This window comes from Syngnathus leptorhynchus, chromosome 3, assembly GCF_054491065.1.
Source record: "Syngnathus leptorhynchus isolate UIUO chromosome 3, UIUO_Slep, whole genome shotgun sequence".
NCBI classification, from domain to species: Eukaryota; Metazoa; Chordata; class Actinopteri; order Syngnathiformes; family Syngnathidae; genus Syngnathus; species Syngnathus leptorhynchus.
The window spans coordinates 1225180-1251859 of record NC_141197.1 but is presented as its reverse complement, the minus strand read 5'-3'; the positions used below and the strand labels follow the sequence as shown (position 1 = coordinate 1251859).

Here is a 26680-nt window from a genome sequence, read left to right as displayed (position 1 = left end):
ACAATGTCTGATATAGATTGTCCCACGCTATAGTCATATTTACAGTAGGAATGAAATCCAATGGACACATGTCTATGGAACTCAGAATTTGTCTGCCTGCACCTGGGTAAAATCCACCAAAATCACCACTTGGACCTGGTCTAAGTTCTGGTCTACTTTCTGTCACCACATTGTCAGGTACACCGAGGATGTGTAATAGAAAACTCCCTCGGTCCATCAGCACCCCCAGCGTCTACCAAATTCTGAAACACTGTAAACTGAACTTGCCAAGAATAAAACATTTAAGATGCAGCTGTTTTTATGTCAAGCACATGAGCAAAAATATTGCCAATCGTGTCAAGTGTATAAAACGTTTCATCGAAAACATGATGATCAGTTGTCTTAATTTTTTTTTTAAATAAACAGGTGTTCATATTGTACATCATATAAGCATGATAATATGTTATCACCAACATCAGCTTGGACCAATATCTAGCTCAAAGCAAAAATGTGACGCTATTGTCTTTTTAAAAAGGATAAAAGAAGACAGGTCGTGCGACAGTGGCCAAGTCTTGTGTTGCATTTCTACAATGATCTGGAATTTCTCTTTAAGTGACAAAATGTGTGTATTCTAGTCATCAATTCACTGTATTTTCTATCACCATATGGAGTAACAGTTCACCACTTCTGTTCACTTTGGCAATTTGTACAGTCAAGTCTTTCTTCATTAAGTTTCTGACATCAGGCATTAACATGAAGTCATATTGGTCCACTGATTAAACCATCTCACAGCAATGTGAGTCTTTGACCTGTGAACCATGTGACCTCCATCCCGTGATACCTCGACGGGGCATCCCTGAAGAGGAATGGACTCATGTGACCGACCTCGCGTCCGCTGTGCTGTTTATCAGACGCTGACCGTGACGTGACGGGAGGATGGGGAACGTCGTTTGATTCGGGATCGGCGAGGTCTGGAATCATTTTGGCAGCTGCACAAGGGGGCCAGCAGCAGCCAGAGGTAGAGGATCACACAGGCCCAGCACGATGACATTTTCACCCAAAAAGTAGACCAGCTCCCGTGGGTGAAGGTGGTCTCTAGCACTGCCGACTCATAGCTGGAGGAGGAAAGACACTTGAAAGCTACATAGCAGCTCAAAACCCACATTTTGCTTTGTATATGACGAAGCAGTGGGGCTCAATAAAGGTTTTTCACACATTATAGTAATTACAATTGACTAACCTGAACCAATTGGTGAGGGTCATCATAACATAGAGCGAGGCCAAGAAAAAGACAAAATGGAAGAAGAAGTAGCTGTAGGCCACTCTCTGCGTCTCATTATGAATAACCTTCTGACAGCCTTTGTGGTCATCATCAACCACAAACTCTTCCTCAACTGAAAAAGGATAGACAGAAAAGGACCAAGTTGCAAAGCAGAAAAGAGCAAAATAGGACAGTGTGATCTATAGTTGGCAACTTCAACAATATGTTTGCACTAAAATGTATAGCTAGTGCAATTAACAGGATTCTGTGAAAGTGAGGTATGAATAGCAATGCTGCCCCAATACAAACCTTCCTCCTCTTCGGGGCAGCAAAAACAGCAGGTGGCTTTCTGGAACTCATAACGGTAAACTTTGATCATCCAAAATGGACCAAACACCTCTGCAAGGTAGGACGCTTCGTTGCTGAGGAAACAGAGTGAATTCATTTCCCGTGACTTATCTTCCTAAAGAAATGCTGAACGTGTACTAAATTGTGCAGTGTTGCATGATGTCACGTATGTTTGATTGTGTCCTCACCATGCGAAAAGAACACAGCAGTACATGATTGCCGCGCCGATGATGGCCACAGCATTGCCCTCATTCTGGATGCCATCTTGTCCCACACTGGGGTAGCATACCGTCATGTTCATGCCCTGATAAACAACTAACACAAAGATAAACACACAGCATGGTGAACGCTTAGTATGGTGTCTCAAAAAAGGCAGATTTGTCTTTGGTCACTTTTTAGAGTCTGGGGAATATCAGATTACAATATACTGTTATGAAATGTAGCTTAAAGAAATAAATGTTTCTAGCTGTATATTTCAGAATAGTAGTCGTTCAAAACATTCTGGCACCACTTGATATGCATGTGAAAAACTCATCTGTTGTCAGTCCAGTATTTTTGCATGCATTGCACAAAATTTGACCTTTGCATTTTACATGATACAGAGTTGTCAGGACAGGGAGAGCACGTCTTTACTTTCTGAGTTGTCTTTTCCAATTCACCTCAGATGCATTGTCAGATAAATGTGTCTGTGTGTGTGCGTGTGCTTGTGGTTGTAAAGCACAATAAGCCTTCCAGGGACAGATGGGCGAACAAAGAACAGAGTGTGTGATAGTGCACATACTTACAGACATACTTCTATCAATAGGCATGGGCACACACACACACACACACACATACACACACACATACACACACACATACACACACACATACACACACACACACACACACACACACATCTTCACTGCAGCTTAAGTAAAAATCGTGAAAATGTCAATTTTGGACCATGAGTGCAGCTAAATGTAATAAAAAATAAGTACAGAAATGTGTTCCTCGACAGCCTTGTGTTGAAGCTGAGCTTTCTTCACTCGCATGGAGCTGACTAATTGCAGTTTTTATACGGCATGTAATGAGTTTTTTGCCTATGTTATTATGTTGTCAATGGATTCAAATGGAATGCGAAACAAATATCCGTCAGTCTAGTCTCGCCGCAGGCCACCAGCTCAGCATGCATGTCAGAGCACATCTCATCTCAGATTATCTGTATGTGCGTGTGTGAATGCTTGTGTGTTAACACCTAGGTGCATGCCACCTTGGTAAAGGGGCCCATGAGAAGAAGTTTTCCTCGTGTCTCAAATCTATACACTGACCGAGAGTCGTACAAACTAGTGTGAAAGCACACAATGGAAGTACGTATTGTGGGTTCTTTCCACTGACAACTAATTGAGAGAGAAGTGCCAACTTTAATGTAAAATGTCCGATCGTGTTGACACTTCATTGACAAAGGTATCTGAATATGATCCTAGGTATTATATCTCCAGCAACCTTTCGGCAACTCTACGCTTCCAATTTCTACGGAACACTTTGGAGAAGGTCCAATGTCACAGTCAGACCTCACATCGTCACAGCCAGAATTTTTATTGTACTGCACTGACTAAACTATTACAACTGCATTAGTTGAATAATCCCCCAAACTTCACCTTCTTTCACGATTGAAATTAGCTTCTTTATGTCTTTTACATATTTTATTTAATTACAGGGAGACTAGTAAAGCAATAATTTGATTGCTCAGTGCTACCAGTGTGTTCTTACCAGGGTGTGTGACAAATTTGAATCTTGAAGCAATCAATAATATAAAGGACTGGTCAAAGTCTGTGACTACTCGCTAGTCAATTGCAGAACCGAATCAAGACTCCTAATTGATATTTGATCCAAAACTGGTCAATGGTCTAATTGTTTATTGCTACACTATGATCACTTCTTTGTACTCACTATACACTAACGTTTTGTTTTTCTTCTTGTGTCTGTTGTGAGGTGCAAAGCAAGTTTGTTTTTTTGTACGCCGGTGATATGTTTAGGTCATGAAGGGGAGAAAGTATTGTTTGACTAACAGAGGCCCAAGAAAATGATGTTTTCAAGGCAGTGTGTGTGTTTTTGTGTGTGTGCACGCGTGTGTGCCTACGTGCGTGCGCGTGTGTTTTTGTTCTATTACTAGCCGAATATGATGGGTTCAACACAGAAGACAATGCAGTTGGTAAACGCTTGACAAATATAAATGATTCTTCTTCTCTCCTTCAGTTTAGTTGAGCTCACCTTTTTCAGGAGGGCGACTAGACAATGCAGAAAAAGTGAGATACATGACATAACAGCTGATGATGGAGGCCTGAAGGAGCCCCGATCGAGGTTGTTCTGTAATGGCAGACAGCATTTGGTCAGAATTATGTATGATTACAAAGAATTCAAATATAAAATCTGTGTCCTGACTTGACAGATGTAAGCAGACATATATCAATGCTACTGAAAAAAGATATACTTTATATCCAATTTAAAATAAATACTTAGATTACACTGTTCACCATAGTCACCATGATCACCAAATCATCAAATCACCAGATCATGATAGATCACCATGCCGCCTAAACACCAAATTATTGCAGATAAATGTTTTGGGCAGCTGATGTTTAAATCCAACATGTTGTGGCACAACAGGCCTGCTGTGTTTTTCAACAAAGAAACTGCTAATATTAGCCTGCGTCTAATTCATATTATCTACAACCGCAGTCGTTCCAGCGGGGGAGTATGTTTGCATAGCTGGAGATGGCCAAAGTGTTATTTAGCGACTGTGAGTTGATGACAGACGTCAAAGCGCATTTCATGAACTCACTCTGTTTTACGCATGGTGTGACAGCAATGAAGGACATGAGGCAGCAGAGTCCCACGTTGATCCACAGCAGGGCTTTGTTGAACGGGCAAGCGATGGGGTGTGTGTAGTATTTGTACATGAAGGTGAAGGCCATCGTGGCGATGGTGTAAAAGAAAAGGGTGGCGCACATCACTGCCAAATACCAACGTTTATTTTCTGCTGCTCCAGTAAGCCTAAAAGCAGGACAGAGTACAGTTGAGGTAAAAGATGGCTTTAAATACAGATCCTTCCGTTCACATCACAAAACCTATAAATCAATATCAACTTTTTATTACAAATACATGTGCATATTCAATAAACTATTATTTAACCCCTACATTCACTCACTTCCTTTGAAAAATAGTGTCTCTTTTGTAACTATAGTCATCCCAGATTGCCAGATTACTTTTCACCTTTAACCTTTAATGACCGGATTGGTGTGCAGTGCCTTTTTTAATAGCTTAGTTTGAATCAGGGGAAAAACTGTGTGTATTTGAGGATTTGCCTTGGGAAAAGTCCTGAATGAATAAATCCTCTTAGGTCTCGTAGCGATGACGCCATGTCACTGCAGAAGTGACTAAGGGTGAAGGACAGAAAGACGGGAAGAGTGGAATACAATAAATAGCATCTGAGACAATGGATGCCAACTGAACTGAATGAAGAACAAAAGAGACATGCCCTTCTAAACCAAGCATTGGAAGATGATTTCTTTGTTGCAGCACCAGATCTTTTTTTGCGAATGACCCCTGTTTGATGTTTGGTGTACACAAAAGTTTGTTTAATAATCAGGTGCTTTGAAAAGTCAAATCTGTGTCAAATCTTGTGACCATTACAGGATGGGCCGTGCCTCTTTCTCAAAGTCATCTGAGATAGGCACCTGCTAATTCTCCACCAACAGGCAAAATGAGGCAAAAGCAATTAACTGTAGGCAAGGTTGAAAAACACAATCCAGATAGTCTGAATGTGCTCAAAAAAATTATTCAGATTCAAACACTGCCATATTGGGTGCATAAAATGTTTGCAACTGTAATAAAGATAGTGTAATTATATTTTTCTAACTTTATTCACAGCCCACACTTTCACAATAAACCACGCCACACTCACCAGTTTTTGTTCCAGGTGTGTGCAAAAGCTGTGATGAGGATAAGTTGAATGAGGATGAAGGCAAATCCTCCCACCACGCCAACGTAATGCCAAGCTGAGTATTAAGGCAAAAGAGAAAATGATCATCCATGAGAATTTTTGACAAGGCCTTGGAGGCTGTTGCTATGCTCCACATGGCAGCGTGATGCATCAATTTACGACTAAGGCTTTGCTGGCCTCTAGCAGGATTCAAAAAGAGGTACGACGCATTTAGTTCTCACCATGGAGGAATGACTCTGTTGGAATGAAGAAGGCAGCAGCACACATTCCAAGCAAGGTGATAAGTTTCAGGAACCAGAAACTGGGTAATAAAATAAAGAAAATGATCCAATAAAGTAAAATTAACAACAGAAATGTGTTGGGTGCATGACATTGCAAAGTTCCGCACCAGAATTATGGGTCCCAGCATGCAATAATGGAGTCTTTTGATTATTTGATTAATTACTATTTTAAAAGACCTAAAAATCTGACATTTTCTGAGAACATAGTAACCTATTTGCTTACCCACCTTTAGCTTTACTGTTTTTTTTTTATTTCGAATGATAATTAGAATACTGTACCAGTAGCCAGCCTATAGTAGCTTTATTTTGTTATTGTTGTCAGTAGTAGTTTTTTTTTTTTTTTTAAAGACTAAAGTTATCCCTTTAGAAATAGTAAAAACTCAAGGTGGCTTTATCTTTCATCAAAGAGAACAAAACTGTTCAGAACAGAACATGGTGAGGCTGGTTAGTGAAGCTCCATTTATACTAATGTAATTATGTCAAAAATATATATACTACAGTTGACTAATGATTTCTATGATAATAAATATATATGCATATATAACATAAATAATAGGAATAATAAGAATAATATATATAATAATTTACATATAATATAAAAATATGGCTTCATTATAAACTTTGTGATAAACTATTTAAAAAATCCTTCATTAAGACACGCCAATATTATTGTAAAAATATGGCCTCATTATAAACTTTATGATAAACAATGTATACAATACTTTGTATAAGGGCACTCTAATATTAGTAAAACAATCCCTAAATATGGTATGTGTGTGCCCGACTTGATTTTCATGAAGTACAGTTTTTTGTTTCTTCATGCACTGGAAATTTGCATCTGAATCAATTTCTATGCCGTAAACAAAAATTTGTTAGATGTCAGCTTATACGAAGAGTTGGTAAACCAAATTATATTATTGAATTCTTTATTAGTACATATTTTCTTCGATCACATAATTGCAGATTGAACCTTCGTTTTATTCACAAATGGTGTGCTTATGAAAATACAACACCTTTTACCTGTGACCTTTTTTTTCCCTGTTGATAAGTTACCATCAGGGCACTAGGTCATTACCCTCTGTGCTAAATAACTTTGCCAAAGAAACTGAAATATTTCATCATGGCCCAGATAAGACAACTCTGAGCAGATTAACGGCACAGACGGCCGGCAACCTAGCATGTCAAAACCTAATCCGAAGCACGTCACAGCTCTAATCGACCGAGGGGGTGCAGAGAGTGTGACAACAAAGAGTTTAAAATAGACCAAGTGGAGGTCAGGTGAGTCGGGACAAACACTTTCCCCTTATAGACTGTAGTAGAACATACCTTTTCCAGCTAACCAGCTTACGTTGTGAGACCTGATTAAGAGGAATGGCACAGAAAACAAGACCAAAGTCCAACAGAGACTGCTGTTAAAATTCATAAAAGAATGGAAACTTCCTCAATTCCTAATTTGCTATTTTACCTGCTTAACGAGCTACATTTTTTACTTCATTACTTTATTTTCTCCTTTATCATACGACGTTATTTATCAACAGTATTATATCAAAAGTGTTTGGCTTTGTTCAAAAAGACTGTGGCAAACCAAGCTCTCTGCGATGGTTTTATAGCGGTGATGAAAAGGTGTTTGAGCCATGAATCGACCAATATATTTCTAAGGACGTTCACTTCTGTGACTTTTCCGGTTTCTCTGTGTCACTTTTGCAACCTGTTGTTGACACTCTGTGACACTGGTGCCACTTCCATCTGTGTCAAGCCAAGTCAAGTCAAGTCAAGTTTATTTCTATAGCCCTAAATCACAGGCAAGTCTCAAAGGGCTTTACATATACAAAAAAATAACAATTATTCTCGAACATCCCCTTATCTTAAACTGCTAGGAGGGCAAGGAAAAACTCAAAGCACCAATGGCGAAGCTGTATTGATAAGTGGTCAAGTCTCCTGATGTCAAAATCTGGCCAGCTTTGACAAAGAGGACTGTTCGGCAATTCTAATTGAACGAGCAAATTATTTGGTTGATTCAACGATCATGCACCGGCTGTGAATTTTGCTGCTTAGTTCTGTGATGGAGAACAGCAAATTAAACACATTGACATGGTCATTCAAAAGTTTAGAGAAAGTCCAATTATAAGTTGTCTATTTATTGCTTTTTTTGTACATTTTGAGGAGCCATACAGTATTTGAAGAACAGCATCACTGACCCATTGTGTATGAGTGCTCTGAAGTCCTGACTCGACTTCACATCTACGAGGAAGATGGCCATCATTAGGTAGAAACAAGAAGTGCCAAAGCAGACTCTGTAGACTGCTGAGTAGCCTACGAGCATTTCACAATGACCTCCACCATGTGCCTGATCACACACCACGTTGAAGAAAGGCACCTGAAACAAACACAAAGAGTGCATCCCTTTCCACATTAGCTCGTTGCCACAGTCTTGCATGTGTTGGAAGCTGATTCTAAAGGAAGCCACCCTGAATGAAACAAAAAAAACCTTGTGCAGTTGTTGGTCAAGGGCTTAACTGTAATTAGCATTCTGTTCCATCTTCTGTTTCTTGCCCTCCTTTTTCTTGAGGCCAACGTCAATGCGAAAACAAAACATGTAGGGATTCCCAATGAGGCTTTCTTTTCAGTCATAGTCAAATAATGTGACACTCAAAATGTTCCTGTACCTCATTTATTGGAAACATGATTATTTAAAGTGTCAGACTAATTATATGAGCTTTTTAATATGAGACACTGTTGAATGCTATGCAGTGTTACTCTCTTGCTGCTTTATGAAGCCAGTCACAGGCTATCATTGAGGTAATATTGTACTCATAAAAAAAAAAAAAAATACAGTGTTTAGTTACTCCTGCGTAATTCTACAAGAACAAGAGCTTTGAAGAGATCATAAAAGTCATCTTTGGCTGACAAAAATGTATTAAATTTATGTTGTACAGAAGGAGCGGCTCTGTGATGCACTGGTTAGCATGTCCGCCTCACAGTTAGGAGGGTTCCTCCCTGTGTGGAGTTTGCATGTTCTCCCCGTCCCTGCGTGGGTTTTCTCCGTGCCATCTGGTTTTCTCCCACATCCCAAAACATATTTGGTAGGGCACTCCAAATTGGCCCTGGCCACCGTGTGAGTGCGAGTCCGAATGGTTGTTTGTCTCTGTTTGCCCTGCGATTGGCTGGCAACCGGTTCAGGGTGTCCCCCGCCTACTGCCCGATGACGACTGGGATAGGCTCCAGCACGCCCATGACCCCCGTGGGGACAAGTGGTACAGAAAATGGATAGATGGATCGTTAAGAAAGTGTTCAAATCATTAGAAATGGACCACTTCAATGCAATTGTAAATTACAATGATCGCAGTATGCAAAAAAGCATGTGCCATCTGTGACAACTGATCACTCTGATTGGCTGTTAGCTAGCAAATCATTGCATGGGTTACAACTACGTATGAGATACACACATAAGCAAAGCAAGAGAAAAGTAAATGACATTAGTAAATTAAGATAAGCATAATGTTGCTATTTACACAGATGAGATCTTTTTTGTATTATAATGAATGTGTTTTGCAAGGTTCTATAAACAATTTATTTGTATGTGATGCAGGACTATCTAGTGAATTAAGGGTTAGGGGATCAGGGTGGACGTTGGGACACAGACCAAGAATCCTTTCCTCGTGAATGGCCCAAGAGCATCGCGTTTAGAAGGAGGTAACTCAATCACGTTTACAAGCCGAGATATTCGAGTTAAAAGAGAGACTGTGAATGCTAACATGGACTTTAAAACTTGAATACTGCCAATGTTTGGGTTTTAAAAGGATTATTGACAGCCTGTAAATATAATAGTGATCTGAGAATAGCTCGCATGTGAAACAATTGGTAAACAACACACCAAAGTCACACCCAATACTCACATTTTCCCTTACGAGTTCAGAGACGGTGCGTGACAGCATGAGACAGGACACAGCACAGCTCATGATATGAAAGATGGTGTACATGACCCGTGTGCTAGTGGACGATTTGACTGGAGGACAAAAGGCACAGCAGAGCGAGCAGGGAGCGGGCCCACAGCAGCAGCATATCTGGGGAGGAGAGACCACACACAAATGATCTATCACCCGCAAGATACTGATCTTCAATAACTAAAAACGACAGAAATTGTAACATAAATGAATATGAATACTGGATTTTTTTTCCCCTTGCCCTTACGTGGGTACCTACCCTCACATACGGTAATGAGAAAAAGATCCCCAAGTGGCCCTCCCATAGAGATCAGGTGAGAATCTCGGTCACCCAGAGTCTCAGAGTCGAGCCGCTGTTCCTCTGCATTGAGAGGAGCCAAATGAGATGGTGGGCATCCATCCTGTCAGGATGCCTCCTGGACACCTCCCTAGTGAAGTGTTCCAAGCATCTGAGGACGACCCAGGGCACACCGGAGAGACGATGTCTCCCGCATGATTTTTCAGAATACTTTAGGATCCCCCCAGGACGAGCTGGACCAAGTGGCTGGGGAGAGGGAAGTCAAGTCTGGGCTTCCATGTTTAAGTTGATGCTGATGGTAATATGCTAACTCTGTTATGTAGCAGTCTTCTTTCTATTGGGTCATCCTTGTGCCTAACACTCAAGATGAATCAACACATACTTGATCCAAATAAATTAATCAATTAGTCATATCTAATAGAGTGGGGCGCCTTCCTGAGTTTCCCTGGGAAATGAAGCCTCAGACAATTCAACTCCTTAGGATTATTAGGACACACGCTCCACCAACGCAACAAAGTGATGGCTCAGAGACAGAACGAGTTAATCTATGTTTAAATACAAATCTGTGCTAATCTGTGCATGCTACTAAGAAAATAGATGACAATAAGACACTTGCTATGCGTTCATCTACAGTTCATCTGTACCGATACCAGTTATGATCAGAATAAAATGTACAGAATATTTGTATGTAACCTTTAAATTATTAGAATTCCTTTTCCTTATGTTATTGACACTGCTATATAATGCCCAAAATTGTTATAACTTGTTTACATTACAGTTTACTTCAGTCTGATGTATAAAAAGGTTAAAATGAAAGTAGTAGCAACACCAACCTCAAACAAGTGTGTGGACCAAATTACCCATCAAGATCAATAAAGGCAGGCTAGTACAATGAGGCCAGATACACAAATCACGTGTCAGTCAGAATCTAATGGAAAAGGCAGAGAACATTATCCATCCATCCATCCATCCATCCATCCATCCATCCATCCATCCATCCATCCATCCATCCATCCATCCATCCATCCATCCATCCATCCATCCATCCATCCATGTATCTACCCATCCATCCATCCATCCATCCATCCATCTTCTTTCGCTTATCCGGGGTCGGGTCGCGGGGGCAGCAGCTTTAGGAGGGACTCCCAGACCTCCCTCTCCCCAGCCACTTCATCCAGCTCAACCCGGGGGATCCCAAGGCGTTCCCAGGCCAGCCGAGAGACGTAGTCTCTCCAGCGCGTCCTGGGTCGTCCCCGGGGTCTCCTACCGGTGGGACATGCCCGGAACACCTCCCCAGGGAGGCATCCAGGAGGCATCCTGATGAGATGCCCGAGCCACCTCATCAACATTATCCATTACCTTATCTCAGAAAGGAGGACTGCATTGAAACAGAGTTCTGATTGATTACTGGTTGAAAATTATTGGATTATGAAAACATATAAACAAACATCACTTAGAGCTGCCTTTATATTTTGCAAAGCAAATATTAACACAACAGTCAATTATCTTTTGCTGCGCTCTTTAATCCAGTCAGCCTAAATCATTTGACTGTATTTGACAATTTGCCAATCCACCAGATCTAACTACTGTCAGAACATTCACAAACAGTACTTGATGTTTTGATTCTTCAACAGTATGACTTGCAGAGTAAATATGGAAGGGTGGTTGGTTTTTTTTTTTGTTATTTTGCTGTCTTTGAAATGATTTGTCTGCGAAAAGCACCACATTCTAATCATAACAACAATTAAATGTGGCATTAAAGAGGAATCAAACTGTTTTGAACGCAAGAATACATTATATGGATTATACTATGCACCATACTACCATTTTAATCAATAATAGCATGGTTGAAAGCAAATTTTTTTACCATGTTAAATCAGCAATCAAATATAATTGTGTTATAGTGTTATACGGAATGTGGTGTGCAACAATGTATGATACCCATAAAATACCAATTTAAATGATGCAATGTATGGAAACTCAAACAAGATGGTGTATTTTGAGTTCCTAAAAAGTCAGGATTTTGAGGTAAGAATTTCATCTGACATGTAGCTTGTCTATTCTTAATATTTACAAACTAACTCTGTATGGGCCTTTTAGTAAATAAAGTTGCGTAATAAGGCAGAGCTGCAGAATAAATACCCCACACATGTAGAAATATGATGAAGAAAGTCTGCACATTTAAAATACAAAGTTTGGATATTTTGGGTTGAGTGTTGCTTTACGATAATTAACTTCGTCCCAGGCCAAACGTTCATCAAGTAACGGAATTAAAATCCAATTGTGCCTAAACCAGTCATCTCTGACAGACATGAGTACAATAATGGAAACATTATTTTTTTATATCTTCAACTTTTTCTTCAACAAAGTACCTGTCATTTTCTATGCTGCCTATCTTATTCGGGGTCACAGATAAGCAGCAACCCTTGCCATGAGGATAAAATGTGAGGTACCCATCCTGGACACATAAAAGCCTGACAAACATGATTGGAATGAAGTTATTTGGGCACTGTACTAAAATTGCCGTGTCGTCACTTTCAACTGCTTTAGTTGACCATAGAGTTGCAGCTTGACATAGTTAAATCGGTCACCCGTGTAGTGTTCTGTTATTGGATTTATACGTCCGTCACAGATTGTCAGTGGTTACGTTTACATGGACAACATTTCTTTAATCCGTTCGGAGTTTGGATTAAATTTATGAACGGGTACACTGTTTTCATCAAAACTAAAAATACTGATCCGGTTAGGACTAGCGTTTTCAAGCAGCACACTTTCGTTTGAAATAAATCACTTTGACATGCGCAGATATACAGGAAATAGTGAAAGACGAATATGACATGCGTGTTAAATACGACTTGTTCCAAAATGTCGCGGTAAGTCTTCTCATTTGTGCAGTTTGGATAATCAATCCACATAAACGACAAATAAAATCTCGATCAGAATGGGCTTGATCCGGTCAGAATATTCTGAATGGGGTGTGCACATAAAGCATTTTTTTTCAAATCAGGATTTTAATCCAATTAAATGCGTCCATGTGAACATAGCCAGATATTCTGGTCCACCATTCGACGTCTCAGAAGGACAAAGCGGTGTACCATGAACCCTGGGTGTACGAGTGGCGATTGGGCGCTCCTAACCACAACTCAAGAAGGAGAAGGCTTTGTAGGAAGCTCAAATCTCAGATTCGGGAGAAGCAGAGTGGTTTTTGTCCTGGCAGTGGAACTGTTAGAATAGGCCTCTTTGGCACAGGTGGTTAGCTAGGTAGCTTGAGCTCTGCCACGATCTGGCTGTGAACCTCTTGGCCTTACCTTCTCTATGATATTCTTTGCACATTCGTATTAGTTGATCTCAGTTAAGACCGCAAGGTCACACATTATCACACAGGCTAGTCACGCCCTTGCAGGAGGGCGGGCAAGAGGGGTTAGGCCTTCTTCCGCAATCTCACAGAAAAGGCTCCATGTCTGTGTCTCAATCTTTCTGGCATATAGTAAATATAGTTAAACTGAGAAGGCAGCCTCCTAGTAATTAGTGTTAGCACAGCGAGCATTAAATATAAAGAACTGGGTAAAAGTAACAGAACGGTAGACCAGCTATACAATCTCGGCATGGTCCTCAAAGGTGCATTGGAGTTCACCCAAGCGGGCCAAATGTGTTTTGTGGACTAGGAGAATGCGTTCATCCATGTTCCTCGTGAGTTCTATGTGGGTGTATGAACTTGATATATTTGGTCCCTGTACTACTGCTGGCACAATTTGGTCCGTATTGCTCGCAGTAAATCTGATTTGTTTACAGTGAGAGTTGGACTCCTTCATAGATGCCCTTTGTCACTCATTTTTTTCATAACCTTTATGGACAAAATTTATAGACGCAGGAAAGATGGTTTGGCGGCCTCAGTATTGCATCCCTGCTTTTTGAAGATGATGTGATACTGTTGACTTCATCAGACTCATATCTTCTTTTCAAGTTATTTTTTAACTGCATCGCTCATTATTCTCAAAATGATTGTTCTCTCTTGTCTACAAGTTTCACATTTTTTCTTGACAGCCTCAAACAGTAGTTGAAAAGTGAATACTGTATATGATCTGAAAAAGATAAGAAATCTAGAAAAGTATTTGTTGAAAGTCTGTCAAATATAGCCAACTATGTTTAATGGTCATGATAATAAACATTTGTAATAATCCCAATGAAACATTGTCACAAAACAGACAGCCTTTGGTGCTTTACATTGCATTACATACTGTAGCGTAAAGATATAGGGTACTGATGGAAAATATTTAAGTATTTCATGGATAAGAAAATATACTCGTATACTGTCAATCAATTAAGAATGTAGTAAGACAATATTTTGAGTGCATCACATTCTGTCCTTGATCAAACTTTCACAGACTCCAGCGACATTCCCTGCCAGTATTGCTGCTTCTCGCCAGCTCTCACCTGATAGGCCACCATGTTGAGGAAGTAATTGTAGACGCTGCGACGGTTCATGCTCTGGTTGGCAGACATTGTGCCTCCAAATTGCTTTTGGTCACCCACTACGACTCTGCATTTTGCCATGAATCTCCACCAAAACCTGTCTTGCCCAGAGTGTCTCCAAAGTTTGCACTGTCATATCCTTAAAGTAGGCAGCAATTAAAACAGGCCTGAAGCTCTTGATAAGAAAAAAATAATAATAGATAAAAAAAAGAAAGAAAGAAAGAAAGAACAAACATGCAGCTCTGTCCTGCAGCAGGTTTTGCCTGCGCTCTCCTTATGATGGATTAGCAATAAATCTAATTGGGCTACATTCTCTGCAAGTGAAAACCTCAGCATGAGTGCCACTTCAGATCACATCAGCACCTCTCTCAGGACAGCCCCACTTGGGAAGAAGTCCTTCCCCCCCCCCCCCCCACATCCTGCGTGCTTTGGCATTACGGCTCTGTTGGGTGTTGCCAGAAAAGAGAGAGAGATGGTGCCCAGTGCCCCTCCCCCATCCTCTCACTCGATTCTATCCAGTCAGATTAAATAGAATCTGCGAGGGGAGGGGTCTGAGAAAAGGAGGCTGACAGGGACCACGTGTCAGTCCCATCTGTCCCTTGCTTCCCTTCCCCCAGTGTCCACCTCCCCTCCCTTTGACAACCAAACTGAAAGAGTGAATGGGAATACTTCACCTTTTATCAAAATCAAATGACAGCCTCATTTTAAAATGCTAATGATGGACAGCTATTTACTCTGTGGGTTTGCTCCACAAGAATGAATGTCACTCAGATAAAGAGGATGCGCCCGTAATCCCACGTTTTCCGGTGCATTACGACCCACAAACGCTGAAGCGAACACCACTGATGGTCTATGTCATCACAAAATGAACAGTGAAGGCATGCATTAAGCAGAATGTTTGCAAAATAGGCCAATGACTCTCTGGGACACTTGTTGATTACACTCGTTAACAAATTTTCATCAGAGATGCCAGGAAACTTTCCTGGATACATTTTTTTTTTACATTCTTCTGACCCTGCCCTCATTGGTAGGTTTTATTATCCGCTTATCCTCACAAGGGTAGGGCGGTAGCGGGGTACACCCTAATCTGGTTGATAGCCAATCTATATTTAGTCATATTTATGATTCAAAGGCTAGATTCAGTAAGAGGTGGATTTTTTTCAGAAACTAAGTTACAATGCATGCTAAAATCCGTATTGCGGAAAATCTTTTATTTGGCAAACCTAAAAAGAAAATATTTAAAAAACCTGATGGGCTTGGAACAAAGGGTAAAGACATATTTTTTAAATCACCATCAAAATATTTTAGGAACACATAAAGCCCAACTTTTTTAGCTATATTTGCTGTGACCAATTGCCAGATTTTACATTGACAATTTAATACCATTTCGCTTGAGCATTATTGACCATTTTTACTGCATTGTCAATTTTATACTGTGCTATTGTTTGCAGCACACTGTCTGTCATGACGCTAAATTTGTGTACTGCTGTCTACAAGCAGACCACACATCAATTTTATTTTTTTTACCGCTGAGTTAATTTAAAAAGGCACTCTTTATTGTATCTAATTGAATGCACACTTTACGGTGGCACACTGGGTAGCACGTCCGCCTCACAGTTAGGAGGGTGTGGGTTCGATTCCACCGCCGACCCTCCCTGTGTGGAGTTTGCATGTTCTCCCCGAGCCCGTGTGGGTTTTCTCCGGGCACTCCGGTTTCCTCCCACATCCCAAAAACATGCTTGGTAGGCCGATTGAGCACTCTAAATTGCCCCTAGGTGTGAGTGCGAGTGCGGATGGTTGTTCGTCTCTGTGTGCCCTGCCTTTGGCTGGCAACCAGTTCAGGGTGTCCCCTGCCTGCTGCCCGATGACGGCTGGGATAGGCTCCAGCACGCCCGCGACCCCCGTGGGGACTAAGCGGTTCAGAAGATGGATGGATGGATAAATAAAGAAGTAAATCAATAAATAACTTCCCTTTTTGAACATGCACTCTATTAATAACATACTGAATCAGAACAATTTGAGGTCTTATGATAACATTTGATAGAACAGAATAGGAAGAACCTCGGTTCCAAAGTAGGCTACAGCTCAATTGATGGAGACCATGTATGGTGGAGGCATGGCGTTTTCTGCAACTTAATAGAGAACAGGGCAGTTTGGTTCAGATGGAACTTGGGTGACTAAATTCGTGGCATTAACAAATCTTTGAGACTTTCAATGACAATTACTCTGAACGTATGGCAATAAATAGCTATAAGAGGAATGTTAATGTTATATTGTTGATTTTATGACAAAATATAGTTTGGAAACGCCATCTTCAAATTTTTTCTGCATACTTCACTTACAGTATGTGTCATCCCACCATAAGTGGTTGTAAGCGATTTTGTCCCAGTGACTAACACATGTTGCTCTGAAAGATCCAATCACCGCTCATGGTCCAGCATTCCTGGGGGCCTCTTTCACTGTCAGATAATTACTTCTGCCTTGTGGGAGAGGAGCTAGTGCCAGCGACAAACAAAAGCAAATTAGAGGCAGCAAATCATTGTTCAATCTGTGGTTTCAATAGAATTGGGCAATAACTATTGACTTAAATCCAATCTTTGACCAGAAAAACAATCTTTTCATCAGCCATCTGTCATAATGACTATTTTACTCTATGGTATAAGAGTTTCTCCATAGTCCTTTTGGAACTGTGTTAATTGAAACGGTTTCATTGGAGCTGAGAGCAGAGAGTTGATCTGACATAGAAACACAATGTACCCATTTATAAGAGTGCCATGACGGAGTGCAAAGGAATTACACTGATGGGATAGGGATTATTCATAGAAGATAGGACAATGGTTAATCTTTGTGACATTCTACCTGTTGAATGCATTTGTTTGTATTCATACTAAGTGTGTAAAATGATTCTACTGAACAACAAGATGACATACGACTGGACTACAACTACGCCAGTTTAGTTTTGTATATTGGGTGTATCAGTTTGTCAACAATATCTATGCTATAACACAAAGCAAATTGTGGTGTAATCAATAAAACAACTCTGAAAGTCAACCCCAATAATAATGAATAATGGTAATGTCTTTGATTTACTAGGCCTTTACACTCCTAAAACCGCTATGTCAAAAGTATCCCAAATTAGTCAAAAATACAGCAAGTGCAGGTTATTGGGTTGAGGATTTCATCCATAACATTGGATCAAGATTTTAATTTGTAATGGCTAACCATACTAATGACTTCAACTTTAATGTTAAGCTTCAACTGTTACAGCTACTAATCTGTCGTAAAGTATGTTTTTTTTGTTATGGAGGTTCTGATTGGTTTTAGTTTGATTGTGTTTTCCTTGTGTCTTCTATTATTAGGTTTAAATGTCCACATGTTCTCGTGTCTAGCAGTCGGCTCCGTCAGCCACTTGCGTCTTCCTCATTGTCTCATCAGTCTGCTTGTATTTTGCTTCCTGTGTACTTTCAGTCTATGTCGGATTATTGCTTTTCCTGAGTCCCTGTCAAATTCTGATTTTTATTTTCAATTATGAGTCTTGGTCTTTGAATTTGTATTACTTTGATTCCATATACCTTGTTTGCATTTTGTTTCATTGTTGGAAGACAAATGTTTTTTTTAGTACATCCTTCACTCCTGCCTTCCCCGCTTATTAACCCTCCCACATCATGACACAATAAATGGGTTACCAGATTATCTGTGCGCTGTTTTTTAAAATAAATTCATTGTCTAAAACCATGAATTCGCCAATTTCCATGTCTGGGGTTGCCACAGCAAACCACTTGTAGGAGATGTTTGGCACACAAAAGTGGCACAAATGGCGACCCTGAAGCTGGTCAACCCACCCAAATCCAATCTTTAACCCAGCCTTATTTAAAAGTAACAATCTGATCAAAATCCACAGCTACCTGGTGAGTTGGTTAGGAGAATAACCAAAGCTGAAGTATTTTTTAGCCTTCAAACATACTTTTGAATGAACACTTGTCTTCATAGTGCAAAACACCATCCAGATATTACACAGATGTTCAGTCTCTGAGCTTCATGTAACCTTCCACACCTTATCGAATGACAATGCAGAAAACAAGTCTTACCTGTGCTTCTATAATGTGACCAGACATTGCGTGCCTAACGCCTGGCATGAGATGACCCTTTAAAATCCACCGTTTGACTCAGTCATAAAGAAGCATAAAAGGGTTGGTGTGATCAAGGCATTGTTTTACTGGCCACAGTGACATTCTTCCAGTTGTAAACCAAGACACACATTGCCCAAGGACAAAGAATCCCAAGAGCACTGGTGTGATTTTTAGTCCTTCTCGGAAGCCGTTTTATTTTTCCGTAATCTGATTATGCTCGGTACACTGAAAAGTCTACACCCATAAAACAGCAGGTAATGTCTGGAGAAAGCTAATGTACCACAGTGGTTGAAAGGTTATTTTGATTCAAGGTCAAGCAAACCTCTTATAAGAGACAGGAAAACAACAACAACCATGAAGTGACCGAGTAATCCGGACTATTGAAAAACTGCATAATCCAATTATTGGTTTTTACTCAACAACTTGTCCATTTGGAATTTGCTATTATTACAATAAGAACTGCTCATTTATTTTATTCACATTTCACTTTATAGTCAAATTAATCTTTGCTAAGAAGCTACACCAGCACACAAAGGAACAATTTATACAGTACAACATTTTAATCCCAGAAGGATGGAAGTGATACAGACAGATGTCCGTCTGTCCGTGGGACGGCTCTAATCTGCAAATAAAACTGAAATATCCATCCATTTTCTATACCGCTTGTCCCCACGGGGGTGGTGGGCGTGCTGGTCTATCCCAGCAGTCATCGGGCAGTAGGGGGGGGGGGGGGGGGGGCACCCTGAACCGATTGCCAGCCAATCACAGGGAACACAGAGACAAACAACCATCCGCACTTCCACCTACAGGCAATTAGGAGTACTCGATCAGTCTATCATGCTTATATTTGGAATGTGGGAGGAAACCGGAATGCCCAAAGAAAACCCAAGCAGGCACGTGGAGAGCATGCAAACTCCACACAGGGAGGGCTGGAAGTGGATTCGAACCCACACCCTCCAAACTGTGAGGCGGGTGTGCTAACCAGTGCGCTACCTAGCCACCCTTTCAGCTGAAATGAGAAATACATTTTAAAAAACTAAACTATAATGAAAAATGTATTGTCGGACAAACTAAGCTCCATGAAACGCGTGATATTTTACTCCTTTAGAAATATAATACAGTACATTTCCGTTACACTAGCGTTTATCTTTAAAGAAAGATTACTATCTAGAGGCGTAACAAATTTGTCACAAATTTGACAGACTAGTAGGATAAAAACGGACGTGTGGTGGGTGAAGTTGCAATTACAAAAAACACCTGTAGAGGTCGGTAAATCACAGCATAGCTAATATACCCGAAAAGGAAGAAGAGTTTCCCAGCGTCCCTCCTTGCAAACATGGCGACTGAGGGAGATGTCGATTTGGACCTGGAAGCTGACGAAAACTGCACTGGGAAGCCGGCAGAAAAGCCTCGTAAACATGACAGCGGTGCCGCCGATTTGGAGAGAGTCACTGATTATGCGGAGGAGAAGGAAATATCCAGTTCCGATCTACAAACGGTAAAAGAACCTGCTCCTGTTGACGACTCCTAACAAACATGCGGCTACTGCTGACTACATTGTGATTGTCGCGGTCCTAGGACTAAAATGAATGTTTTCTTAACAACGCCTACCTCTGTGGGATAAACGTGTCATATACATTGAACACAAGATTGTACCAATTATTGAAAATGAACAGGAAGCGTGTCTGGGTTTCATAACTATATCTTGAAATTGTACTGCAAAATGTGCTGTATTTTTAATATCACGCTCTCCAAATTGGTAGTATTCAACTTATTTCAGATCCGCAGCCCTTGTTTTTGTCAGTGGAAAATGTATGTTCATATATAATTCTTTAGTCCGCGTATGGTGTTTTTCCCCAGGCCATGACAGTAATTGGAGACAGAAGATCACGAGAACAGAAAGCTAAAATTGAGAGGTAAGGTCTTAGATATAAAAAAAATTCGGAACTTTCATTGTATCATTTAAGGATTTACAAAAACACCAAGTTTATTATTGTGTAGATACTTTTCGGATTCATCATATCAGAAGCAACAGAGTTTGGGGTGTAGTAACAGTTGCCATAGAAATAAATAGCTAGTTTCTCTATCCTGGAAGTGCCTCCCTCATTTCTCACAAAGGACTAATAGAGCGTATGAATTAAATGAACATAAATGTTTTCTTTTTTAAATGAGTAGGTGATTTTATTTTTCAAAATATTTCAGAGAAAAGGAGTTGGCCAAAGTCACTATCAAGAAAGAGGATGTGGAGTTAATTGTAAGTATGTTGGTATTTCCAGTATGTATTCCAAATTGTCTTTGTGCTGTTAAGATTTACTCATGTAAGTGTTGAGATCTTATCTAACACACATAAAACTGTCATGAATTAGATCATTTAACCAGTGTTAATAAAAGGAGCCTAATTGACTCCAGCACTGTTTTTGGTTTGAAAGAGTTTGGTGACATGTTTCCTGTAAAAGTAAGAGGGTGAAAAGTTTTTCCAAACGCCTTCAGGAATATATACAAATTCCAATCAATTGTAAAGCAATGATGCAAATGGAGGGCTCTTTAGGTATGAAAATTACATGGTTGTTAAATTGTAATTGTTAATCCTAATGGATATAAAAATTGACATTTCAAAGACCAATCTTAGTACTTGGGAATAAACATCTGAAATGTAGAGAGTGCAAAAAAAATGATTTCAAAACAAGTTTGAACGGGTGATGTTCTGAGCACTCGTATGTTTGAATTTTCCAAATAGTTGATCCCTTGTTACTAAAGCAGTGTGTTTGGCAATGTTTGTGCTTTGACTCAGATGTCAGAGATGGAAATTTCAAGGGTCTCAGCAGAGCGCAGTCTGAGGGAGCACATGGGCAACGTGGTGGAAGCGCTTGTGGCTCTGACCAGCTGAACACGTGCATGCATGCAGAGAACTCCCATCATCGTTGTTCTGACCAATTTCACTAAAATTAATGTTGAGGTATCATGAGGGGGCAAACTTTTTACAATAAAGTATTTTGAAAACCTATTGTCTGTGTGCTTGTTAACATTTAGAGAATACTATACTTTTGCATTCTTAAAATTTTGAAAATACAAGTTTTATTATACAAAAAGAAATCAACCTGTCACAAATATGGGAGAGCATACCATGGTGAATATGTACAAAATTACCTTACATCTTGACAATAACTAGCCCCCAAAGAACTTTGAGAAATGGATTACATGTTTTGTTGCTGTCCCACCATGTATCTCATCTGGGACCATAAACATGTCATTGGTCAAAATACAGGAGAGAGCAAAGATGACATCCATTTTCAAACCTCTCAAATTATGTCTGCAATCTTTTAAGTGGACTGAAACAATCCAAACATAATCTGTTTTCTATTTCAAAGTCCAAGCAAGGATTGAGTGCACTGATGACACAAATTTATGTCTTCTTCCTCTTTACCGTGGGTCTGTCAAACACATCTCTTACTCCCGCTGCCTTCTGCTTAAAGAACTTGTTGTTCTGAGCACTTTCCTGAGCCCACGCAGAATCAAACGACGTGGTGTCCTGATCCACCAGGTGAGTATACTTGGTACGTCCAGACCGTCCAAAGTTTTTAACCTTTTTGGGATGAAAAAAGTGTAAACAAAAAAAAAAAAAAGGAAACATTTGACTGCACGTGTGATTGTTAATATTATTACAACATAGTTGTACATTCTTCATAGGCCAAATTTGACTTGGGTGGAGTCTTTGTTTTGGATGCCGCAGTAACATGTTCCCTGCATCACAAACACTTTTCAACTTAACTAAGGAAGTGTACATATTGTTTCTGACCTGCATGACTTTGGGCAGGATGGTTTTATTGAAGTGATCCTCCAGCGTGGGTGCACTGAAGTCTCGCTTGTACACTTCATCCTCCTCATTCTGCAACACAAATCATCACATTTACAGTTATATCACCTGCTATTTATATGACCAACAAACTACAAAAATCAACTCAATGCCCCCATACCAGATTGCAGTGACTTTAAACGTGTCCAACAGTGCACCCGTGTAGCAACTCACCAAGAAAAAGGCGCCTCTATGGTAGTACTTCTGAAGGAACTTGTATTTGCCTTTGGATGCTTTGTTGGTGATGACTTTGCCATTGTTGCGAAGCTCTGCCCTGCGCTCCTCATCCTTCATGTTACGGAATCTCTCAATTTCAAATTTTTCCTTCTCCATGCTGCCAACACAAACCATTTGTATTACCAAATTAGTCAAGGATCTGGTACTGTTCTTCAAGCGATGTTTCAGAAGTTTAAAAAAAAAAAAAATAATTGTTGCAATACCCTTCCCTAAATTGCCAAATTCAAACACTTTTATAAATAAAATGTCAGCTTCTACTCACGCTTCTCGAGCTTCTCTGTCCTTCTTAATTCGTTTCAGTTCCCGAACTTTCCAGGCTTCATACTCCTCCTCCTCGTTTTCACCATCTGTGTCGAGGGCTTCCAGTGCAGCCAGGGAGCGCCGATTCTCCTCAAACTCCTTCTTGGCCTCCTCTTCTACTATCTTCAGTGTGTAGCGTCGGCGCTCCTCCTGCTGCCTCTTGGCTTCAGCCTCCAGCTCTCTTTGCTTTTGCTGCTCCGCTTCCCGCTCTGCCACGGTAACTCTGTCTTTTCTGAGATGCAAAAATATTCAGGGCACAACAAATGAATTGTGAGAAGCTAATAAACCTGATAGAATTGCTTAGATGACAAAATTCTACACTAACCAACTAAATAAAGTCCCAAAAGTCATCGTCACACACACATCTGGGTGTGGTGAAATGTGTCCTCTGCATTTAACCCATCCCCATGTGATTTTGATCCACCCCCTGGGGGAGAGGGGAGCAGTGAGCAGCAGTAGTGAGCAGCAGTAGTGAGCAGCAGTAGTGAGCAGCAGTAGTGAGCAGCAGTAGTGAGCAGCAGCAGTGAGCAGCAGCAGTGAGCAGCAGCAGTGAGCAGCAGCAGTGAGCAGCAGCAGTGAGCAGCAGCAGTGAGCAGCAGCAGCAGTGAGCAGCAGCAGTGAGCAGTAGCAGTGAGCAGCAGTGCCGCGCTTGGGAATCATTTGGTGATCTAACCCCCCCAATTCCAACCCTTAATGCCGAGTGCCAAGCAGGGAGGTAATGGGTCCCATTTTTATAGTCTTTGGTATGACCCGGCCGGGGTTTGAACCCACAACCTTCCAGTCTCGGGGTGGACACTGAGCTGGTTCAATAACAATAACAAAACATTTCTGGCTTGAGAGTCAGCTGCGAACATTTAAGTTGACCAAAAAAGGTTCTCACAGAAGAGAATGTGGCACAAAGTCGTACACACATGATCAAAGCAGCTCTTACTTGCGAATGAAGACTGGTTTGAGTCTGGGCTCGGCTTCATCTTCACTATCGGTATATTCTTCATACTCAGACTCTGACTCAGATTCCTCCCCTGATTTGCCTTCCTCCTCCACCTCTAGGACCTCCATCTCTTCAGTCTTGCGTTCCAAAGCCCGTTGACGCATCATTCCTCGACGCCTCTCAATTTCCTGCACAAAGAATATACAGTGAAAAAGTATAATTACAGGTGATACATGCATGACTAAAACACTTTAAGGCCGTAAATATAAGACAATGTAACTCAGTGTGCCTTCTTCCACTTGATAACGTACTTTTACATTGTTGGTTGGGTAGAATAGTGCAAGGCAAGCAGTTTATAACATCAACACATCATATGTTTATACTGCTGTAAAACGAGAACACCACAATGAAAATTACAATGTATTGATATTATGCCCTCGAATTGTATAAAATTCTATTTTGATGCAAACCTCATCATCAATTTCTTCCTCTTCCTCTTCTTCATCCTCGCTGCTTTCCTCACGCTCACGTTGTGGATGCCACGTCCCTTCATCAGAGTCTTCGCTGCTCTCAGCAACAACTTCAGGCTCTACAATTTGTCTATGTCTGGCGAGCCTGATCAACGACAGAAACAAAGAGGTCAAACTTTCATGCGCAACTGTCAAGAAACCAGATTGTCAAAAGCACGGAGACAGTTGATACCTCTCCTCAACATCTTCAGAGACACGGTTGAGCAAACGCTTTAAACGTGGGTCAGACACATCCTCTTCCTCCTGTTCCATCTCAGGCTCAATTTCCTTTCCCTTTTTAACAAATTGAAAATCCTCCTCTTCCTCATCTGATGACTCCATCGGGGCATAGTCTGGACGTTTGCCTGACACGTATCTCTTCACCTTCACTTTTTCCATTGAGAGCTCACCTGGAAATTGACATACAAAATGGATTACAAACTGTACAAAGTCCAAAGTTTTCCAAATATATTTTTACGGTAATATAAACTGATAAAAAAAAGGTAGCAGCACAATGACAATATGCAAAGTGCAGTGCTTTAAATGCACAACCTAAATCGTCTTAGTGTACACGTAAATTTATTTAAAACAACTGTCAAATGATGAGATGCTATTCAAAACTAAAATTACACTGGTCAACAGCAAAATTTTCACAAGAAATAGTTTTATTTGTCCCTCAAAGTATTATTGATGGCATGGCAAGGCAGACCCATTAGCATTGAAAAACAACCTAGGCAAATTAGCAATCAGCGCAAAAAGAAACATAATGAAAAGAAAACTTGGAACTCAGATTTTTTTTTTATGTTAATCTGTGTTTTGTTAAAGTTATACATGACATTATGATTAAATTCACTGTCCAGGGAATGCATTGGTGCTGTAACGATGTAATAAGTTCTAAACAATTAATCTCGATTCTTTTTGCTTTTACACTAAACCGACAATAAGCAAAATTGTTATCAGATTGAACAAAAGTGATCTCGACACTAAATTTAACAATAAAAAGTAAATTGGTTATCAGAATGAACACGACTGATGTTTTGCCTTGTCGTTGGCGTTACATTGCTAAGCTAGTAAGCTTTTAGCTAGTTATTTACGTCTAACCTTTCTCATTCCGGACCGGTACGGCTCCAGCCGTGGACTGTATAGGTGGAAGCTTCATGTTGGCTGAATCGTGGTTAGACATGGCTGCCTCGTGGACTAACCAAACTCAGAGAATTGTAGTATTTCGTATAAAAAGGAACGCGCTACTACTTCAAATAATGAACATCCGAATGTACACCAGAGTGCGGCTGCACAAAACAGGCGGAGCCAGTTTCTTCTTCGTCTAATGCTTTTTCTTCGTTTGCTTCTTCTTCTGCTGCCGCTTCAAATGTTGAAACAGGGTCACACAATCATTTTTCCAGCCAGTTGCTCTCCACTTGATAGTCCATTTATATTTTCTGTTAGTCCTTTTTCGGCCAAGCTGTCAAATCAGCATACCATTTTAGTTTTCTTGCTGTATCATAATGTTAAGTAAAACTTAACCCTGGAGTCACAACACAATGTGGCCCCCTTGGTATATACATAATTGAACCCGAATATTAGAAACACAGTGAAAAATGCAGTCCACTGCTATGGAAGCATTGATGGTGATTACATACATAAAAACCTTATCTGGAGTGCATGTACATTTAATTATCATTCTTTACTAATGTCCAAGGTGACATTATATTAAAGGTGACTTTGAAATTCGAGGAACGTGGGGTTTGGCACTGATTCTTGTTCAGTGGCACTTTAAAACAACGACAATAATAATAATACCGTAATTTTCGGACTATAGGTCGCGGTTTTTTTCATAGTTTGGGTGGGGGGGGCGACTTATATGTGTTTTTTTTTTCAAAAAAATTTACTTGATCATTATAATAATAATAATAATAATAAAAAATTATATTTATAACGCACTTTATATTCGGAGGAATCTCAAAGTGCTACATGGCAAGTAAAAACAAGAATAAAAAGCAAGGACAAGTATAAAAACTGGACGACAACCTGGATATAAAAACAGGAATTACAGAAATGCCAAATTAAAGAAGTGAGTTTTAAGTCCGGTTTTGAAAGAGTCAGTGGATTGGGGTGCTCTTAGGTGGTCGGGGAGGGAGTTCCACAGTGTGG

General features: G+C 40.3%; 3 protein-coding genes across 3 annotated transcripts; 1 reads left to right on the top strand and 2 right to left on the bottom strand.

Moving 5' to 3' along the window:
- Positions 1 to 808: 808 nt before the first annotated feature.
- Positions 809 to 14650, bottom strand: serinc4 (serine incorporator 4). Its single transcript, XM_085907943.1, has 11 exons — positions 14531 to 14650; positions 9751 to 9918; positions 8053 to 8231; positions 5795 to 5874; positions 5535 to 5628; positions 4413 to 4624; positions 3842 to 3937; positions 1777 to 1903; positions 1550 to 1662; positions 1220 to 1373; positions 809 to 1094 (listed from the first exon to the last, which is right to left on the bottom strand). The coding sequence occupies exons 1-11, from the start codon at positions 14648 to 14650 to the stop codon at positions 887 to 889; spliced, it is 1551 nt and encodes a 516-aa protein (XP_085764069.1). The 3' UTR covers positions 809 to 886.
- Positions 14651 to 19984: 5334 nt separating this feature from the next.
- On the top strand, positions 19985 to 21703 carry hypk (huntingtin interacting protein K). Its single transcript, XM_085908173.1, has 4 exons — positions 19985 to 20197; positions 20560 to 20615; positions 20902 to 20953; positions 21491 to 21703. Exons 1-4 carry the CDS (start codon positions 20036 to 20038, stop codon positions 21584 to 21586), a joined length of 366 nt encoding a protein of 121 aa, XP_085764299.1. The 5' UTR covers positions 19985 to 20035; the 3' UTR covers positions 21587 to 21703.
- A 54-nt stretch (positions 21704 to 21757) lies between these two features.
- Positions 21758 to 25869, bottom strand: mfap1 (microfibril associated protein 1). Its single transcript, XM_085908172.1, has 8 exons — positions 25631 to 25869; positions 24723 to 24939; positions 24491 to 24635; positions 24021 to 24208; positions 23052 to 23321; positions 22727 to 22886; positions 22496 to 22585; positions 21758 to 22282 (listed from the first exon to the last, which is right to left on the bottom strand). The coding sequence occupies exons 1-8, from the start codon at positions 25710 to 25712 to the stop codon at positions 22103 to 22105; spliced, it is 1332 nt and encodes a 443-aa protein (XP_085764298.1). The 5' UTR covers positions 25713 to 25869; the 3' UTR covers positions 21758 to 22102.
- Positions 25870 to 26680: the final 811 nt, after the last annotated feature.

What these genes read in the sequence shown, in the direction of transcription:
- hypk (XM_085908173.1), top strand. Translation starts at nt 20,036, where the DNA reads ATGGCGACTGAGGGAGATGTCGATTTGGACCTGGAAGCTGACGAAAAC. An exon ending in CAGAAAGCTAAAATTGAGAG is followed by an intron (nt 20,616 to 20,901) that starts GTAAGGTCTTAG and finishes AAAATATTTCAG; the next exon opens with AGAAAAGGAGTTGGCCAAAG. An exon ending in AAGAGGATGTGGAGTTAATT is followed by an intron (nt 20,954 to 21,490) that starts GTAAGTATGTTG and finishes GCTTTGACTCAG; the next exon opens with ATGTCAGAGATGGAAATTTC.
- mfap1 (XM_085908172.1), bottom strand. Translation starts at nt 25,712, where the DNA reads ATGTCTAACCACGATTCAGCCAACATGAAGCTTCCACCTATACAGTCC. An exon ending in AAACCAGTCTTCATTCGCAA is followed by an intron (nt 23,322 to 24,020) that starts GTAAGAGCTGCT and finishes TTTGCATCTCAG; the next exon opens with AAAAGACAGAGTTACCGTGG. An exon ending in GACAGAGAAGCTCGAGAAGC is followed by an intron (nt 22,887 to 23,051) that starts GTGAGTAGAAGC and finishes TTGTGTTGGCAG; the next exon opens with CATGGAGAAGGAAAAATTTG.
- serinc4 (XM_085907943.1), bottom strand. Translation starts at nt 14,650, where the DNA reads ATGGCAAAATGCAGAGTCGTAGTGGGTGACCAAAAGCAATTTGGAGGC. An exon ending in CACACCATGCGTAAAACAGA is followed by an intron (nt 3,938 to 4,412) that starts GTGAGTTCATGA and finishes CTGCCATTACAG; the next exon opens with AACAACCTCGATCGGGGCTC. An exon ending in TGCTGTGTTCTTTTCGCATG is followed by an intron (nt 1,663 to 1,776) that starts GTGAGGACACAA and finishes CTGTTTCCTCAG; the next exon opens with CAACGAAGCGTCCTACCTTG.